The sequence below is a fragment of the Kwoniella pini genome, chromosome 4 (assembly GCF_000512605.2).
Source record: "Kwoniella pini CBS 10737 chromosome 4, complete sequence".
Lineage (NCBI taxonomy): Eukaryota > Fungi > Basidiomycota > Tremellomycetes > Tremellales > Cryptococcaceae > Kwoniella > Kwoniella pini.
The window spans coordinates 271,127-290,253 of NC_091719.1; the positions used below are offsets into that span (position 1 = coordinate 271,127).

General features: G+C 40.3%; 7 protein-coding genes across 7 annotated transcripts; 2 read left to right on the forward strand and 5 right to left on the reverse strand.

Annotated features, from left to right (window-relative positions):
* Positions 1-247: 247 nt before the first annotated feature.
* I206_103104 (uncharacterized protein) lies at positions 248-977 on the forward strand (the record flags this gene model as incomplete). The annotated part of the gene is made up of 5 exons (XM_019153657.1): positions 248-281; positions 357-388; positions 457-474; positions 539-616; positions 747-977. The coding sequence occupies 5 exons, from the start codon at positions 248-250 to the stop codon at positions 975-977; spliced, it is 393 nt and encodes a 130-aa protein (XP_019013818.1).
* A 473-nt stretch (positions 978-1,450) lies between these two features.
* Positions 1,451-2,261, reverse strand: I206_103105 (uncharacterized protein; the record flags this gene model as incomplete). The annotated part of the gene is made up of 3 exons (XM_019153656.1): positions 1,451-1,571; positions 1,707-1,851; positions 1,967-2,261. The coding sequence occupies 3 exons, from the start codon at positions 2,259-2,261 to the stop codon at positions 1,451-1,453; spliced, it is 561 nt and encodes a 186-aa protein (XP_019013817.1).
* A 435-nt stretch (positions 2,262-2,696) lies between these two features.
* On the reverse strand, positions 2,697-3,451 carry I206_103106 (uncharacterized protein; the record flags this gene model as incomplete). The annotated part of the gene is made up of 4 exons (XM_019153655.1): positions 2,697-2,728; positions 2,817-2,885; positions 2,973-3,330; positions 3,440-3,451. The coding sequence occupies 4 exons, from the start codon at positions 3,449-3,451 to the stop codon at positions 2,697-2,699; spliced, it is 471 nt and encodes a 156-aa protein (XP_019013816.1).
* A 512-nt stretch (positions 3,452-3,963) lies between these two features.
* Positions 3,964-4,357, reverse strand: I206_103107 (uncharacterized protein; the record flags this gene model as incomplete). Its single annotated transcript, XM_070202680.1, has 2 exons — positions 3,964-4,254; positions 4,355-4,357. The coding sequence occupies 2 exons, from the start codon at positions 4,355-4,357 to the stop codon at positions 3,964-3,966; spliced, it is 294 nt and encodes a 97-aa protein (XP_070058781.1).
* A 1,023-nt stretch (positions 4,358-5,380) lies between these two features.
* I206_103108 (uncharacterized protein) lies at positions 5,381-8,311 on the forward strand (the record flags this gene model as incomplete). Its single annotated transcript, XM_019153654.1, has 11 exons — positions 5,381-5,383; positions 5,460-5,714; positions 5,786-5,947; positions 6,014-6,189; positions 6,268-6,511; positions 6,592-6,793; positions 6,880-7,025; positions 7,078-7,161; positions 7,224-7,654; positions 7,733-7,861; positions 7,939-8,311. 11 exons carry the CDS (start codon positions 5,381-5,383, stop codon positions 8,309-8,311), a joined length of 2,205 nt encoding a protein of 734 aa, XP_019013815.1.
* A 204-nt stretch (positions 8,312-8,515) lies between these two features.
* Positions 8,516-13,757, reverse strand: I206_103109 (uncharacterized protein; the record flags this gene model as incomplete). Its single annotated transcript, XM_070202681.1, has 16 exons — positions 8,516-8,639; positions 8,719-8,855; positions 8,934-9,089; positions 9,165-9,407; positions 9,478-9,677; positions 9,727-9,802; positions 9,868-9,985; positions 10,044-10,186; positions 10,244-10,826; positions 10,881-10,971; positions 11,068-11,471; positions 11,537-11,553; positions 11,603-12,865; positions 12,918-13,262; positions 13,315-13,488; positions 13,548-13,757. The coding sequence occupies 16 exons, from the start codon at positions 13,755-13,757 to the stop codon at positions 8,516-8,518; spliced, it is 4,284 nt and encodes a 1,427-aa protein (XP_070058782.1).
* Positions 13,758-15,894: 2,137 nt separating this feature from the next.
* Positions 15,895-18,676, reverse strand: I206_103110 (uncharacterized protein; the record flags this gene model as incomplete). Its single annotated transcript, XM_019153651.1, has 3 exons — positions 15,895-16,570; positions 16,632-18,168; positions 18,250-18,676. The coding sequence occupies 3 exons, from the start codon at positions 18,674-18,676 to the stop codon at positions 15,895-15,897; spliced, it is 2,640 nt and encodes an 879-aa protein (XP_019013812.1).
* Between the last annotated feature and the right edge of the window lie 451 nt (positions 18,677-19,127).

Below are 19,127 nucleotides of genomic sequence, written 5' to 3' on the forward strand. Positions count from 1 at the left end.
TGGTTGAAAGTAATCTCGGATTCGCCGATAATCTGATGAAATGAGCGGTTATTTCTTAAGCTTAGTTACACGCCGTCGTCGCTCAGAGATATTATTTAAGAGTAAAAGAAAGAATCCATACTAATACATTTATCTTTTTGCTTCTTCTTTTCATATATATTTATTTATGATTTCTATATCTTCTAAAAGATTATATTCATCAACTTCTTATCGAAATTTATCATTTACAAATATACATTTAAATAAAATGTCTTCTCCTTATACTGTTGTAGCAACTGATAGTGAGTTATATAAAATTCATCATCATCATTATTTCTTCACATCAAATATGATCTGATATTTTATTGTCTGAATAGAGGCTCCAGCTGCTATTGGACCATACGTTCAAGTGAGATCTCATTTCCAAATTTCATTATAATTTTTCCATATAGCTAATCAATTGTCTTTCAATTTTAGGCAGTTAAATATAATGGTGTAAGTCCAAATAAATCTTTATATCCACAAGGTTATATGGAATAACTGATGAATAAATGTATAGTTAATTTACGCTTCTGGTGCTATTCCACTTGATCCTATTAGTATGACAGTTGTAGAAGGTGGTATTGAAGAACAAACTGTTAGTTAATTAAATATAAAATTATCAAACTTAAATCTATTTCACTAATAATAATCATTTTTTAAATAATTTTCCCTTAATCCGTTCTTTGTTTTCTCAAACCACCATATTATTTTAAAATCCCCATTAGACTCAAGTATTTAAAAATATTACTCAAGTTTTAGCTGCTTCTGGTTCATCACCTTCATCAATTTTAAAAACTACATGTTTTTTAAAATCAATGAATGATTTTATACCTTTTAATAAAATTTATTCAGATTTTTTTGGTCAAACTAAACCTGCTAGATCTTGTGTTGAAGTTTCTAGATTACCTAAAGATGTTTTAGTTGAAATTGAATTTATTGCTGTTGAAGAAAAGTAAATAAAATTTAGTTAAGAAGAAAATATTTTTTTCAAGAAAAGAAAAGATCAAATTCTTTTGTAATAATGAATCCAAAACCAAAAATGAATAGTAAATATAAAGATGAAAATCACAAGATAAGAATAGAATTAGGGCAGTTTAATAAATATAACATGCATTCTATTTGAACCAGATGTATCACATTCTGTATTATGGTGATTGCAATGCTACTACGTGTCCTTGATCTCCCCTTTTGTGATACGATTGCCCAATAATTAAGGACCACCTTGATTTGATCTTAGGACTCCCTTGCGCTGCCATTTTATTATCGTATATGGAGTGAATCGAGCATAGAGATGGTAAGTGCACAACAGGACTTTGAATCGTTCGTAATGAGTAGATGAACACAACTTCATGACGGCAAGATTGAGATGGTTCTTCAGGATATGATTATTTGAGATGATTATTCAAGATGTGAATCCTTGACTATACAATTAATCAAAACCCATTAAATCATCTAAGATATTCTTGAATCGATTTCGGTTCATTTGTGGGAATGATTTGATCTTTTTACCTCTCGACTTAAGGAAAATGGGTAAAGTAACTTGTAAATCACTACGAACAAATTAATCAAAGTATCAGCTTAAGAATCAATCAATCGATACATCGAGTCTTGATATGTTTCCAAATGGATGTATTGGAAGCCATATATTCCGATATAATTCAATTTGATATTTATAAATCACTTACTCAATACTAGATACCTCCGAATAACCTTGTTCTTTCATTTTTTCTGCTAATTCAGATTGATGATTATCCATTAATGACTCATTAGGTACAATAAGTAAAGGTTTAGGAGGTATCATTCTTAATGTTGTTAAAATAGATCCTGAACCTAAAAGTTTGATATAATTAAGTTAGCTATGATTTTGATTTTACAGAATACAAATAAGTTGATCTGTGGTTTTTTCTTTTTTGGTGTTTTTGTTTTATAAGTAAAAAAAACTTACCTGCATGAGAAATAATAAAATCACAATTTTTAATTAAATTTTCAAAATCATTTGTAAATCTAATTAATTCAATTTTTAATTTTTCTTCTTCAATTTTTATAAAACCTTTACCTTTTTCTTCATTTTTAAAATTTATTTCTTTTTTAAAATTAAAAGGTAAATTTGCATTACCATATTGAATTATTAATTTTTCAATTCCATTTTCAATTAAAATTGAAATAATTTCAGATGAAAGTATTTTATCTGTTAATGAAGGGAATAAAGTTGATCCAACTGTTATCAAAATAGATGTCATATTTAGCTTTAACGTTCTCTTCAAGTATATTCTTCTTTTATGTTTAAGTTGAGAAATTGTTTTGGACAAAATAAGTTTAGTTTTTTAATCAAGATTAATTAATAAAGTTGTTGATGTATTATTCTTATATGTTGGATTATCATTCATATAATGATAGTAATGTTTTGTAATTTCAATTTGACAAAGTGGACGTGTTTAATGGAGGTTCATAGATGTGGGGCCCTGATTCATAATTATACAATCTTACAAATGGATATGTGGAAAGCGAATTCTCTTTTCCGGGAATGAGCTCTTATGAATGCTGTGAGAGCTAAATACATGTACATGCAAATATTTCAATAGGATATGAATATATGTAAGGGGAATGCATATGCTATTGTAACTATATTATTAACTAATTTACCAAATTCCGCCTAAATCTCAGCTTCTTTTAGCTTAGTATGGTCGAGCAGCAGCTTGACATGCCTCTGCGATTTTAGATATTAATTAGCAACGCCCCGTCAATGAGATAAAGATTCTTCCAGAAACTGTTCAATGAAAGAGAATAACACTTACTCAAAGCTTCAAGATAGTATGAACAAGATTGCATATCTCCGTTGGTGGCTTCGAGGCACTTTGTGAAGTCTATGAAAAAATGTCAGTCAATAGATGTACTTCACATGTTGGTTCAGATGAAAGGTTTCGATAACGCTTGAGAGAAGGATGACTCACCCTTGGCTTGAATATCACAAGTTGCGCCAGCACCAAATTGTTGACCATTAACCATTTGTGATTGATCAACAGGAGCTTGTGCAGGTTGTTCAGCAGGTCTTGAAGAACCAAATAACATATTTGAGATTCCATGTCCTACAACTGAACCTGCAACTGCACCTCCCATTGTACTTGCAGCTTGAGCTAATAATCCAGGTGGTTTACCTTGTTGAACACCTGCACCAGCATGTTGTTGAGGATAAGTTTGAGCAGGTGCATGTTGAGCTGGATAAGCAGCTGTTGATGATTGTCTTGTTTGTTGAGATGATCCTCCTGAAGGAGCTGAAGGTCTAGCAGCTGGTCTAGCAGAAGATCGAGACTATGATGAGAAGAAGAAGAAGAAGAAGAAGAAGGTGGCAAGTTAATTTCAAATCGATCTATTCACATTCCAAGTATGACATTCGCCAAGTAGGATGAGCAGTACTTACTGATCGTGCCATTTTATTTAGTATCTAGAATGTTTGGGGTTGTAAAGGACTGTAAAAGTGTTGACTATTTTGAGATCGACAAAGATGAAATTATAATTAATAATCGCATAACTCCTCTAACGGTATTGGAAGAACAACCTTTAAACTTGAATGGAAAAGGAATAACGGAATCAAATTTACAATAAATACGATTATGAGTATACCTTTTAAGCCGAAATGCGTGGCACTTCGGCAGAATAACCTAGAGCGTTCCTTCTCTTCCCTGACCGGAAGGTTGACTAAGGTGGCAGTAGTATTCTGATCGGTCTCTACTTAATATACAATCAAGATGAGATCAGGATAGCAAACAAGTCATAATTACACTTATGCATGAAGGATCAATTACTTGGATAACAGTATAAAATGAACCTTCAACATTCCATATGGAAAGGCAATAAACAATAATCAGAAATTGACTGAGTAAATGGTACAGATTGAGTTTCGACAAAACGGATTAATAGTCTCTGGATATAACGATCGTAGTATCAAGAGAACCTAACGCCTTTATTGGACTTCTTCCACTTTTTACCATACTCATAATGTGTTCTTGTTACAGTTCTTCCACCTGGTGTACATTCTACTGATTTAACAACTACTTTGCCAGTGCGTCTTCTACGAGGTACACCACCGACAATCACAGGTGAAGGATTCATAACTACTACTTTGGGTTGTGGTCTTATTGTATGTGAATGAGCATGAGGGTAGTTGTATCCTCTTTGTGGGTAATGTTGTGAAGTATGTCGAACTGGATGAGCCCTAGCAGAATAGCAAGATCCCTGCAAATTGAATGTTAGTTGAATAATTCATCTACCCCTTTCCTCATCTAGAAGGTAAGAAAGTATGACAGAGTAGTAAAAGGGAAAATTATCTACGTACCATCGTACAACGGTCTAGGAGTGCTCAGAGAATGAAGTTAAAGTTGGAAGTTCGGAACGGAGGTCAACAAAGTCGACGTTGATCGTGATTGGAATTAAGCACAGGTATAGACTGAGATTTGTCGAGTCGATTGAATTCTCTGGCGGTGCATAAGTTCGCTGTAAGTGATGAATCAGAGATTAAAGCTCATAAGAAGAACGTCGTACTAAGACAAAATGACGAACATCCTTTCTTTCTTTATATCATAGGAAGGCAGGAGATAATCCTGACAAGCGTCATCGTCCTTCCAAAGGGTTTCATCATTCACAATTCTGAGTATGATCTCCATATGAGCGTCTACTATTCAGTCAGTTTGATATGCTCTAAACGAGACAGAAGGAGTGCATAAGCGGGATATATGCAATTTCACGATTATTCGTACAGCGTATTCCTGGCAAAGTCTCAAGCCGAACAGAACAAACATTATCATTATACTCCAATAGCTCCTGTAGCTACGACTCAATCGTTGTTATGGATGATCACATGCATGGCCTCTTTCCAGTAAGCTAGATTTCCATTCTTTCGATTTCTTGTCATATTGTAAGTCACAATGAGCACTGAGCTCCCTAAATCATCTGGCAGACATGAGCTCGACTACGTTCATTATCCGGTGGCCACTGTATCATGATGCGACGTTGATGCAATGAGGAAATGAAGTGATGGAAACCAGACGACAATTATCATTTAGCTAATCGCCAGGTGGAGGAAAGTGGGGGATTATGTTATGTGAATGGATTGAATAAATTTATATGCTCAGCCACCTAGGTCGCGTCGCGAAAGTTGAAAAACCTGAAATAATAAGACGCGTTCAGCTCATGTTCTCATCTTTCAACTTGATCATCCTTGGTCTGACTAATTTATTCACTATCTTATCTATATTCGATCACTTCAGAACAAGTAACACCGAAATACAATTCACCTTATTCCATCTCCGATTACTCCTAGTACAACTGTCCTAGCAAGCATCCTGGAACTTGAATCGTCAACATGGTATGCTCGATTTCCTTTCCGCGATTACACATTTCGTTGATATAAACGATCGCGGCTAATTCTGATTTACCTATAGGAACAAGGCCGTATATGGACTGTTGGAGTTCTTCCAGGTGACGGTCAACATAACAGTAATTCTGAAATCGAAAAGCTATTCTTCGACTTCTTGAGTGGTTTCAGAATAAATGGTCAATTCACATATAGAGATGCTTTGCGTTCAGCATTATTACTACATCATCATACTCTTGAAGTCGACTTGCAAGATATGATAGCATGGAACAACGAGCTGGCCCAAAAGATTCAACAACAACCAGGAGAGATGATACCTCTTGTAAGTTAGGAATCCCCAAACTCCTACAGGAAATTCGCATGCGATTAGCTGACTCAATATCTGTGGAATAGCTGGAATCTGCTTTACTTCGTCTCGCTAGACAGTTACTTCATCCTACAAATGATCAAACACAAACACAAGGCCAGTCGAGTACAGCCGCTGCCGAATCCGTTCCGGATATGCAAGTCACCATCAGGAGTGGAATGAACCTTCTGCAATTCAGAGGACTCAATGTAGGTTATTGAGCTACCCTCAGCGCGCCATGGTGCTACAAGGCTCAAGCTGATAATCTGTTCTAGGCAAACACTTTGACCACTCTCGTTCGTCTCCCTGGTATCGTCATCAACGCTTCTCAGCTCTCGTCAAGAGCGACAGAATTGCATTTACAATGTAAAGGATGTAGATCAGTTAAGAATGTGAAAGTGCCTAGTACGCTTGGTGGTGAAAGAGCTGCTTTACCCAGAAGATGTGATGCGTGAGTCCCGGTCTTTGACAAATTAGCTCATAAATCACTTCCGGAATGGAGATTTGGCAGCTAACAATTCAATTACAGTCCTGCAGCACAAGGTCAACCCAAAGATTGTCCCTTGGACCCTTACGTGATTCTACACGACAGATGTCGATTCGTAGATCAACAAACCATTAAATTGCAAGAGGCTCCTGACATGGTGCCAGTGGGAGAATTACCCCGACATATGATGTTACATGCTGAAAGGTATCTGACCGGTCGAGTTGTTCCTGGATCAAGAGTGATTGCTACGGGTATATACTCGACTTTTGCACCTTCAAATAAAAATGTAAGTTTTCAGTCGTGAATTAGCTTAAGCAAGGGTACGTTCTGGGCGTCTCGGAGTTGATGAAATTGAAAATTCGACAGGCTAAAACATCAGGCGCACCTGCGCTTCGACAACCATACCTCCGAGTCCTAGGAATAGAGCTGGATACTTCGCTAGCTTCATCACCAGGATCGCGTGTGTTTTCACCGGAAGAAGAGGAAGAGTTCCAACAATTAGCGAGGAGTGAAGGGCTATATGAGAGATTCGCTAATAGTGTCGCGCCGAGTATTTATGGTAACGTTGGTGAGTAGGAATCCCAATTTCCCCCGTTGGAGAACAAATTCATTGCAACCTGTCCCCATTTACTGACTCCCACGTGCTCTCTTCAGATATCAAGAAAGCGGTGACCTGTCTTCTGATGGGCGGAAGCAAGAAGATTCTGCCAGATGGCATGAGACTGAGAGGAGATATCAATGTGTTACTGTTGGGTGATCCCGGTACAGCCAAATCACAACTGCTGAAATTCGTTGAAAAGGTCAGCCCTCGTATCAACTGCTAAAATGTGCACAAGCTGACTTGTTATTTAGGTATCACCTGTATCCGTGTATACATCTGGTAAAGGTTCGTCTGCTGCCGGTTTGACTGCTTCGGTGCAACGTGACCCAGTATCAGTGAGTCAGCTTTGAGACGGTCACCATATCTTGCTCAGAGAAGCTAATTGGTTCTTTTACAGCGAGAATTTTACCTGGAAGGAGGAGCGATGGTACTCGCAGATGGAGGTGTCGTGTGTATTGATGAATTCGACAAAATGCGAGATGAAGATCGAGTAGCGATTCACGAAGCTATGGAACAGCAAACCATTTCTATAGCTAAAGCAGGAATAACGACAATCTTGAATTCAAGAACATCGGTTTTGGCAGCTGCCAATCCGGTATTTGGTCGATACGACGATATGAAATCGCCGGGAGAGAATATTGATTTCCAAACTACCATTCTTTCACGTTTCGACATGATTTTTATCGTCAAAGATGAGCATAACGAATTGAGAGATAGAACAATCGCCAAACACGTCATGAATATTCATATGAATAGACAAAATGAAAACGAAGCTGTAGGAGAAATTGACATTGAGAAAATGAAGAGATATGTCTCCTATTGTAAATCGTGAGTCCGCCAATGTTCATATACTCTGGTCATTCGGCTTGTCAGGGGATTCATGCTGATTTTGCTTTATCATCTCAGACGATGCGCACCAAGGTTGAGTGCTGAAGCCTCCGAGATGCTTTCTTCGCATTTCGTTGGACTGAGAAAGGAGGTCGCTCAAGTGGAGAGGGATAACGATGAGCGAAGTTCGATTCCGATAACTGTCCGGTAAGTCATACCCGTTCATTTTTATATGCACAAGTATTAAAGATCTCTCCTAACCTTTAAAAATTTGATCTTCACAGTCAACTCGAAGCGATCATTCGAATATCCGAATCACTAGCCAAAATAACGCTCTCACCTCGAGTTTTACCTCACCATGTGGAAGAATCAATCAGGTTATTCAAATTCTCAACTATGAATGCGGTATCAATTGGTTCTGGTATTGAAGGATTATCAAGAACTGAACTTAATGACGAAATAGATAAAATTGAAAAGGAATTGAAGAGAAGATTACCGATAGGTTGGACAACATCTTATCAATCTCTTATTAGGGAATTCGTTTCTTCTCAAGGATATTCACAACATGCCTTAGAGAGATGTTTGTATGTCATGGAAAAGAGAGAGACTATTAAATTCACGGGTATGAAGAAAGTAGTTCAAAGGATAGGTGTATAAGCGGAGACTATGATCAGAATGGGAGGATGCTCGAGGTTACGCCAATTCAGGCAATTGGGGATAGGCCTTTCTCGATTGACTAAATATCTTTATTATATTGTTTTTTCCCGCTTTAGGTTTTGATCACTTTGTATTTCTGTTATATCTGCTTAATATGCATCAATGCAATATCTATGGTCTATTCAACAACGGTAATTACGTGTTTTACAAAGACAGTCCATCTCTGTGCAATAAAGCCATCATGGCATTAACAACTTCTTCATGACCTGACATATCTGCACTATGTGGAGATTCAATTTGTTCTGATAATTGAGCATCAAGTAATCGTCTAATAATTCATTTCATAATTTATTTACTATTAGCTTGATTTTCACTCTAATTAAGTCAAAAGTGAAAAATAAATTTACCTAAGTTGTGAGCATAATACACCAATTCTTGTACCTGCTCTTAATTTTACAAAACCATCTTTACCAATCATAATTCCACCTGCCCAGTGATTTATAGTTATATTACCTCCAAATAAAAGTAATCCATATAATGGAACCTTTGAATTAGAATAATTTTAAAAAAATCAACAAGCCATTTAATGAAAAATGAAAAGTAAAATTAAATCAAAACATACCTCAGTTGCATCTCTTAAAAATACTTTTGAAGTTTCAGCTTTTGAAAAATAAGTTAAATAACCAGATTTGAAACCTGATTCATTAAATAAAACTGAAGAAGGATGAATAAAAACTCTTCCAGCTTGATCAAACATTTTAACTTCTTTAGCTTCGTGCTATAAAAATTCCCCGTAAAAAAAAACGTTAATCAAGTATATCAAAATTATAGGATACGGGATAGGAAGACTCACATCTTTTTGAATTGAACCTTGTTGTACTCTTTCAAATTGAGCTTTTGGCATAGAAATTCTAACTATTCTAGGATATAATCCACCAACTATAACTCCTTTTACAAGATTATCGACTTTTGAATTTATGCTAAATTTGGTTAATTCAGATTTTGAAGGATTGATGAATCCCAATGATGATAGAGCTGATAAGAAATCTGATCGAAGAGAAGTGATATCTCGTAAAGTTGTGTGACTGATGAAATTCTGGGAAAAAAATTGTTCACCGATTTTAAGTGTCACATCAAGGAATGGTTGAATGAATGAATTGACTTACCTGCTCGCAGAATTGCCTAACAGCTCCATGACTACCACCTTTCTCCCTTACAGCCATACAAGCGTCATATGCTCGTGCGTCAGTAAGTAAATCTGACCTTGCCCAAGCAAACGATTCTCTAGCTTTTTTACTTTCATCTCGCTTTTCCATTGGTGAGGTAAATAAAGGTTTCGAAGACAGTATAGCGGCGATCGTGAGTACTACCCTACATGTCAGCTCAATTTCTAGGCAACAGAAATGTCATCTTACTGGGGTCAAGACACTTGAAAATTGTACCCAGCACAAGCATTTTAGCGAGCCGCAGATCGACTGGGATCATGCTCATCTATTTTATTGAGAAGTGTCAGATTTGGTCTAACAGTCGACATTAAGGCATGAGAGCGAACTCACATGTCTACCGAGGGCTGTCAGACGACTCTTGTGATCCTCACTCTCCACCGCGCCCAGATCTTGCAGTGTCTGCCATGCAGCGTTGATAGCATCCATTTTCGGTGGATCGATAGCTTTGCTATATTACGTCTCGCGTATAAGCTCACCAACCTTGACGGAATAGAAAGAATACATACCTCAAGAATTCCTTGACATCTGTATCCTCATTCATAGCTTTGACTTGTAAGAACAAAGCCTCTAAAGGTGTCCTGAGTATCTCAGGGATAGGGAAACGAGGCATGCTATTATTCTCTGTTCTTCTTGTATACAACTTGTAACACTATTTGACCATATCAGCTCGTAGATACGAATTCACTCAAGACAAGACTCCACTTACTTGACCGGGCTGCGTACGACCCGCTCTACCTCTTCTCTGTCTACCTGAAGCTCTGCTTGTCCAACATTCTACTAATTTCTGCATGCCGTTGTCTGCATCATACTGAGTTTCCTTCACTCTTCCACCGTCGACTACATAGATGACATCAGGTATAGTGACGGAAGTTTCAGCTACGTTGGTAGCTACCACGATTTTCCTTCTTGGGGCAGTAGGTAAGAACACTTTTCTCTGTTCGGCGGAAGATAGATTGGCGTGTAAAGGCATGATGTCCACCGGGCCCAAAGAGGTATTTTGTAATTCGGTTATACACTGTCGAATCTCCATCACACCAGGCATGAATACTAAAATTGCTCCTGCATTTGATTTGGCGTTATCGACTATATGTTTGATGATCGCTGCGACGAGACCGTAATCTATTCGCTCCGAAGCGGCTAGTATCTCAAGTGCACGTTGTGCATCAAGGTCAAGGTTCAATTTGGCGAACTCTGCTCGGATAGCAGCTTTCTGCTCTTCTGTTTGGCGAGGACCATAACGAGTTGGTTGAGGTCTGTACCGTATATCTGAGATCACGTCTTCTAAGTAGCTGTGCAAAAGGAACATCAGTGGTGACTCTGGATGTCGGAGCTTGTGCACCTACTGATCTGTGACTGGATGAGCGAAACCGGGAATAGTGAGACTCGGACATCCACCGAAGTAGTCTGGAATTACATCAGCCCTGACCATGAAGACTTAATATTGTATAACTTACTAATGAAGATTTGTTCTATCGACCATACCGTAAATCAGCTCATATGCTATAAACAGCTAGAATAGCCCTGACTCACCATTAATGGTAGCAGACATCAAAATAACCTTTATCGTCTTATTTCTTTCCAGCAGGTCTCGTAATAAGCAGATAAGAAGATCCGTATCCACACCTCTCTCATGCGCTTCGTCCACTACTACATGACTAACACCCAATAGATCGGGATCGCCACTGCCCAGTCGTCTCAAGACAACACCAGTAGTGCAGAACAGGACTTTTGTATCGGGTGATGATTTTCTTTCACCTCGGATTGCATAGCCTACTGTTTCTGGCGATTTATCTACATCTTCAAGACGTTCTTGGGCTACTCGTGCGGCAACCCCCATTGCTGCTACCCTTCGAGGTTGAGTGACTATGATATTCGTAGATGCTCCTCGTCCAGCTTCGATTTCGCGATCTAGGATAAATTGCGGCAGTTGTGTACTACGAGAGGTAGCTTTTATCAATACACGATAATGATATTCGTCTTCGCATTCATTATAACATACCTCTTACCACAACCAGTCTGCGAAGGGCATTAGTCCTGATATTCAGCCGTATATTCTGGAACTCACTTCTCCCACTACGACTAAGACACGATTGGACTCTAGCGCATTCGTGATGTTCTCCCTTTCCTTCCAAGCGGGTAGTTTTTTCCTGTCCGCTAACATCGGTGCATACGTCGGATCATCGAACATCGACTTTTGCTTCTTCTTTACAGCTTCTTCTTCTTCTGCTGTAGGTGTCTTCCGCTTGTAGCTCTCTTTATTTTGCTTCTGCTTCCTCTTGACAGGCGCATTAGGTTTTGAGGATATAATATCGTCAACTTTCGGTACTAGATATTTGGTGACTTCTCCCACGTCTGGGGGAGTTTCTAGTACTTCAGACAACGTACTTTCTAAGTACTCTACCATGATTAAGACAGCTCCACCTGATCCAGACTCCAAAACAGATGTGAAGTCATGCCGTTCTGGATCTCTGAATGCTCGAAGTAGCTGAGCATGTAGATATAGTCTAATATAAGCTGGTAATGTCTCAGATGACACGAAGAATGTCGGTGGATGCGTAGGGTGCTGAGGTGATGGGTACGGCGAAGCGTCATCAAACAATATGTGTAATTGAATAGTATCCGCTGTGTTTTCAGACTCGATAACGATTATGGATTCCGTTGGCGAAATCTGTTGATATCGTTCTCCTAAGACAGCCTCTAAAGCCATAATTTCCTCTTCTCTTGTGATCTTCCTTTCTTCTCTCGCATTCTCATCTCCTGACCAGCCACTCCCGTATTCTTCTACTCCCCATCCATCTTCGTCAGCCTCCCAACCGCAAAGTCGTCTACCTAATAAATCTAGAACCACAGATTCTCGTTGTTCTTCCGCCAATATAGTTTCCACAGCTTTTCTGGGGAAGCCAGCTTGCTTGACAAGCTTATCAACTAACCAACCTTTGACCAAAGCGGTCTTTCCTCCACTTGTAGCTGAAGCACCAGTGATGAAATCCGCTGAAGAGCTGGACGGGCGATATCTAGGAGGTAAATCGTCTTCCGGTAAATGCAATAACAACCATTCTATAGCAGCTTCCAGGGGAGATAAGATGCTTAAGGATAGCACAAGAGGATCTTTTGTTGATGATGACGACGAGTGTAAGCGAGCATTGGCAGCAGACAGGGCAGATAGAGCAGAAGTTATATGGGTTGATCGGAAACCTAGAGTTGTGAGCTGCGTTTGCAAAGAAGCAAGATCAAGTGAAGGAGTATTGACACCTGAAGGAGCTGTTGACGCGGTAGCAGTAGCATCACGACTCGCTTCCAGTACTGCTGAGGGGAATTGTTGCATCATCTGCGTTGTTGTATTAGCGACTCGAATCGTCCAAATAAATGGTATATCTCACCTTTCGCACGGTAGCTTCTACGGTTTCTCTCAGACTTGAAGCCATCTTGACTTCAGGCGCTCTCTCCCAAGCTGCTCCTCCACCCCCTTGACTAGCCTCTTTGACTACCGGCGTCCCTCTTCCGGTTGTATTAGAGATCGTACCTTGTGTCTGAGCCTCCTTGACAGCCTCCTTGTCCTTCTTCTTAGTCTGGCGATCCTCTACTTCCTTCTTTGCCGCGAACGGATCGGAGTCGTATTCCCATGACTGATGAGCCGGAGCGGCTGCTTTTTCTGCAGTAAGTGTTGACCAGTATGGCCGTATGGATGGTGGTAAAGTCATTGACATTGGCAGATGGGAGCAGAACTGAAGGAACGTCAGAATACTCAATATATAGTTTCGTCGTCGGAGTACTTACACGAAACAGGGCATAGGTAGCCGCGTAATGTCTAGCTTCCGCAGAAGTTTCGATCTCAAGAGGTGTATGAGGTTGTAATCTGACTTCATCTAAATTGTATATATTCTTACTAACCCTTTTCTTCAATATCACCCAACCGGTGAATGTTGGTGGATCTGATCCTCTATTAGGGCGCTATAAGAATGAAAAACAGCTTAGCAAACTGAATACCAGTTGATCAAAAATCCACATACCGTTTCGACTGTTGGTCGTTCCCAACCCATTTTTTGACATTTCTCATTCAATATAGTTAACGGAGATTTATATCCTGCCGGGAAAAGAGGTGGTGGTCTAGGTGGTCCATCATCTTTGATATCTTCCTTTCCTTTATCTTTTGTTGGTTTGGTAGAATTTCCAGCATTCCCAGATCGTACGACATTTGCCGGACGCTTCTTTGGAGCCATGCCTGAGTGAAAACCCAAAACAATAACTTAAGAGGTATCCAGTGAGTTCATCAATAAGAATGATTCTCGGAAAATCAAAAATGATGGTATACTTTTAGACTTTAAACTGAACTTCCTCCACTTCGAGTGCCTGAATTAACGAAAAGTGTGGCTAATGAGCACCTATTACATATATTAATCACTAAAGTCGAAAGTCTAATCCCAGCCAGGTAACAACAAGACAAGCAGAAGTATTGCTGCGCCACCCGCTCTGGCCCCTTCGTAACACAGTGACGAGTGGAAGGCTAAAGACAGAGATTGGTCAATTAGTGCAATGGGATATGGGACAGCAATATTTGTAATAGGTAAATTGTCATCATGATAGCTATAATAATTATTTCTATGAGGCCGACCTGCATCGAGATATGTGTTGGTGATCAATACCTCAGGAGATCAGTCTTATCAACCACTGCTTGTTACTACACAGGACTTTGATATTGAAAGAAACCCACAGCTAATTGTCAAAGACATCTCTAAATAGCTTATGTGAAAGAGCGACAACAGTCTCTATGTTGTCTCCCTCCCAATTTGTAGGGTTGGGAGGGCGGTAGATGAAGTACGGGATCTTTCTTGTCTCATCCCATTTGTGAAACGGTACGATCTGATCAGATCTTGGCGATGAAGTGAAGCCCAGTACATCTTCTAACTCTGTCTCATTGAAGCTCTCTGTATTTATATTATCTATTATATCCCACGGATTAGCTTCCGTCCAATGTCTCCTAAGCTCTGCTTTGAGCTTGGCCTCGTGTTAATTGAGGCGATCGAAACGGTTCGCGAACGATTTGTCTCCTTCATGCGTCAATCCCTCCTTTATCTTCTCTTCCATAGACCATCTTCTGGCAAGGTCTGCCGAGCTTGAAAGCGAATTTATGTATAGATCGGCGAACTCCTTTAGCTTCTTTTCCTCCATCTTGCAAATTTCAGAGCGCAACCGTTTCGTTTCGAGCAATTCCTTCGCAGTCCCCCGGACAGACTGCCAGGCTTTATCTGCCTGCTTGTATTCATCCTGCTTTGTGAATGTGTTGGCAAATTTCTTAAACGGAATGGATAGGCGGGTGAATACTGAGGTAATCGTATTCTTGTCTGAAAACGTATCAGAGGTAGATCCTGGTCTGGCTAAGACACAAGAGAGGTGTTCGGGTCAGCCGAATTTGAGTTCACAGGAACAAGATAGATACAGCCATACTCACAGCCTAGCTGGTCCTTATGAAGTTCTTTCAGAAAATTAATGTACTCTTGTGTAAGTTGAGTTACTTTCTCTTGATTTGGTAGAGACGTGAGTGAACTACTTGGAACAGTAGACATAATGCTAATGATATATTGGAATCAATTTAGAATGAAGGAAGTGGATAGATAGATCAAGGAAATATGTGGAAAATTAAAGTGATGGAATGATGATGGATAAAAATGTTGAGAGAGGTGATTCGAAGAGTCGGAATTTTATCTGTTTCTTGAGCCAAGTAGGGTACAGATTCGAGTCGATTTTCGAATTTGTTGTGTACGATATTACAAAGGTTGTAGAACAATGAAAGGATTTGTCTATGACGTTTCTTAACCATGATTAGGCTGAGTCTATTTTGCATGAAAGGTTTCATTCATGATATATGACGCGAAAAATCTTGGACTATTTGTAGTGAAGGTGGCGGTCAGAAATTCCTTTAAGTCGATAGGAGATGCTTTGACACGAGAGTTGAAGAAGGTTTGGTATTCAGAGCTTCTCTTCATGAAGTGTCCCTGCCCATTCCCTCTCCTGATGACTTGCGGAAGCCTTGTTCCTAGCCAATTACAGTACCATTGCAAACAATTTGCTTACAAGGCGGATCCTTGGTGCATGCATGCATGCATGCCATATTGTGCGAAAAGACGCAGCTCTAAAGTTGGTGGCTATGGTGTAGATCCGAGATTTTGCGTCAAATTCTGGAACTTGCATCAAATTTGCATCAATTTTTTTCTAGATCTGATTGACATCGAAGACATATCTCACTAATCGACTACGGAGACGTATGACCTTTGTTTCCGATTCATAAATTATACTTATATCAACAAAACTTTTTATATCCTGACTATATCATATGGAACTCTTTTGCCATTGGTGAAACTAACGAGTAAAAGTGGTTTCCTCCAATTTCAACTTTTTGTGAACACCATTACCATTTGATGAATCACCCACTTCTACTGATCTTCTCTTTTCCCTTTGTTCGATTAGATTCGAACTGGAGTTGGGTTGTTCCAATTCTGCCAAAGTAGAAGGTATCACCGCTGATAAAGCTGCTAATGCCGGATCTATAGGCATATCAGGATCAATTTCCGTTAATCTGACTAATTCATCTTGTTTACCAATATCATAAGAATTTCCTTGTTCTTGATGATGTTGTTGATGATGTAGTGGCTGATCAAATTGTTCTTGTTGTTGTCGATTGTACCTTTCAAGTTCAACTAATTGAGCTTCAAAATCTTGTCCTTCTCTCCCCACGCCTCCATCTTGAAGTACAGAACTTAGAGCATCTACAATTGGTAACTCCCCGATAGAATCATGATTATGTTGGTGATGGTGGATATCGTTAGCGCTTGTGAGATGTATACTTTCATCTTCAGTGAGAGAAGCACGAAGGGAATCGGAATTAGTCAGACCGGCAGATATAGCTTCTCTTGCAGCCTTTTCTCTTCGCTCTTTAGTTGCTTTCCCAGGGCCTCGCCTCCTGACATTGTTATCCCATGTACAAGTCTCGTTTCGTTTTGTGCAGTTGTCACATTTAGGTTGAGCTCCATTACATCTAAGGCACCGTCGTTAGCTTGAAAGGTCTGACAAGATGATATGATAACGACGGGACTCACTTCAGTTTTCTCCTTCTGCAGAAATGACAAGCCAGCGTCAATTTTTTACCTTTCCTCATACCACCCGACCCGTCGTCTCCATTGCCACCCTGATCGCTACCATTGCCGTTCCCATCATGACCTCCTCCTGCACCAGATCCCGATCCATCTTGGCCGCTGCCCGATCCGCTTCCTTCGCCTCCATTTGACCAGTCTTCCCCCGAGCCACCGCCAGTTTCACCAAATCCTCCTCCGATGCCGCCAGCTAAACCATTCAGATTGGTAGGGTCACCACCATTGGTTGATGACATATACATCGAAGGGCCAGGTAATTGTAGTGAGCCGTTCATATTGGTGAACATCCTGGCGCCATAATCTAAGAGCGGAGAAGTGTTATATGCTCTCGATGGGCTGGTGGCCACCGGCGAAGGGATATGAGAATTATGGGCACAGGGAACACCTAAATGCTGTGTGTCAGGCTCAGTCTTGACGGTGATATAAGGAGTGGAGTTGCTGGCTTGCGCCCTCATGTATAGGGCCGAGCTAGTGGGCGTGACCGGTAAAGAAGACGTAGAGTCATTGGCAGTCAAGAATGGTGCCGAAGGAGTCAAACCAGGTGTTCTGTCGAAAGAAGTCCGAGTGTTGAACGACGGGATATCTTCTGCTGAACCAGTATCGGACACGTTCCAAGCAAAAGATGGTACAGGTTGCGACTGAACCTGAGCTTGTACGTGAGGACTTGGTTGAGGAGGATTGGATGAGATAGACGGAGTACGCGAAGGCGCGACCGTGGTAACCCACCCATTGATTCCAGCATTCTGCATCCACTGTTGACTTGGTAGAAGGTGTTGCCGGTGTGGTGCCGCAGGCGATGAGGTGAGGTTAGATTGATCAGCGCCGACATTTGAGTCTCCGTTCACTTGCGCGTGAGGATAAGTTGGATTCTGATTGTAAGGCCCGGACCGAGATTGACCAGGCAGTTGAGACTTAGTCTGCATTGGCGAACTTGATAATTGCGATGAGTCAAAACTTGAGTGCACGTCAGGAATGAGGTTCTGACCTTGGTACGCTCTATCCGTATATGGATGATTTTGAGGTTGCTGTGTCTGAGAAACCGGTCGTCGTGAGATCTGAGCTTGTTGATGAGTCATGGGGATGGAAGGAGAGGTTGAGCTGTATGAAGAATACGGGTTTTGATCATTAGTATACGAGATAGGAGATTGCTGGGGAAAGAGTGCGGTGTTCTTGACAGGAGCTTGATATTGTGATAATTGCTGAAAGCCTTCATGGGCATATTGCGCGCCGATAAACTCCTTGTGGAAAACCGTGTTTGTCGCTTGTTGCGACATCTGAGCTTGCGCGAATTTCAATTGTTCGTCCCCCATCACTGTGTCTTGAGATACATCATTTTGAGGAGTTAGCTCGCGCATGCGTTGTTCAGCTGCGACCTTCGTATTCAGAAGCTGTTGAAAACGTGAAGACCTTGCAGAAGCTTTAGATTGTATCGTAGACTGAGTGTTCGCTGGCGCACTTGGATAGATGGCCTGTTGGATTGATACTACGCGTGGAGCAAATCAATTAGACTTATAAATCGGTAGAAGACGAAGACTGAAGGTAGGACGCGTGTGGATATGCTCACCTTGTGACGGATAATTCATCGAGTTCTTTTGCACAGTATGTTGCGGATTCGACATGATATGATTCTGGGGAGGTAGAGCAGCGATAGCACTCATCTCCGATCCTTGACTTGGATAGTATATATCCCTGCTGTCAATATTCGCGTTGTATTCGTAAGAGCAATAATCGTTATGGATATAATACTGATTACAAGACCAAGAAGATGGATTTGATGGACCACCTTGTTTCTCTCTAATCAATCTCTGCAAATATGTTTCTGGATACTCTGGGGGATTGTTTGTGGATGTAGATGTTAATGGTATGTTGGATGTGTCGAAAGGAAGAGAAGATGGATTATCATGTGATTGTGATTGTGATTGTTGTTGTTGTTGTTGTTGTTGTTGTTGTTGTTGTTGTTGTTGTTGTTGATAGTGATATTGGTATGACATCTATTTAAAACCCCAATTCCCAAATGAGCGATATAATAATGAAACGGGATCAAAAATGATTGGCCAGTCAGAATTCCTTTTTTTACGTTACTCACTTTGTTCAGTTACCACCCACATGGACGAGATCCCCCCTTCGATCAGATCTTGGTACACAGGCCCTCAAAACAAGTTGAACCCTGTCACTAAGCTTTTACCAAGATAACGGTCCCAAACATCGACTTGAGAAAAGAAGGGGATCGAGAAGTCGCCAGCTCTTAGATGTGTCCTGTATGCAATAGTGTGTTTCTGGCTTCAAGGTGTTGCTAGTACAAAGTATTGCTACGTGTTTGCGTTGGTACGATATTTTCCACTGCGTCTGATCTGGTCTCGTGTGACGTTTCTGGCCCGTACCTGAAGCTAGCTCTTCTTGTTGTCCAAGAATTGGAAAGACTAAGCTCTATCAACTTCCGGA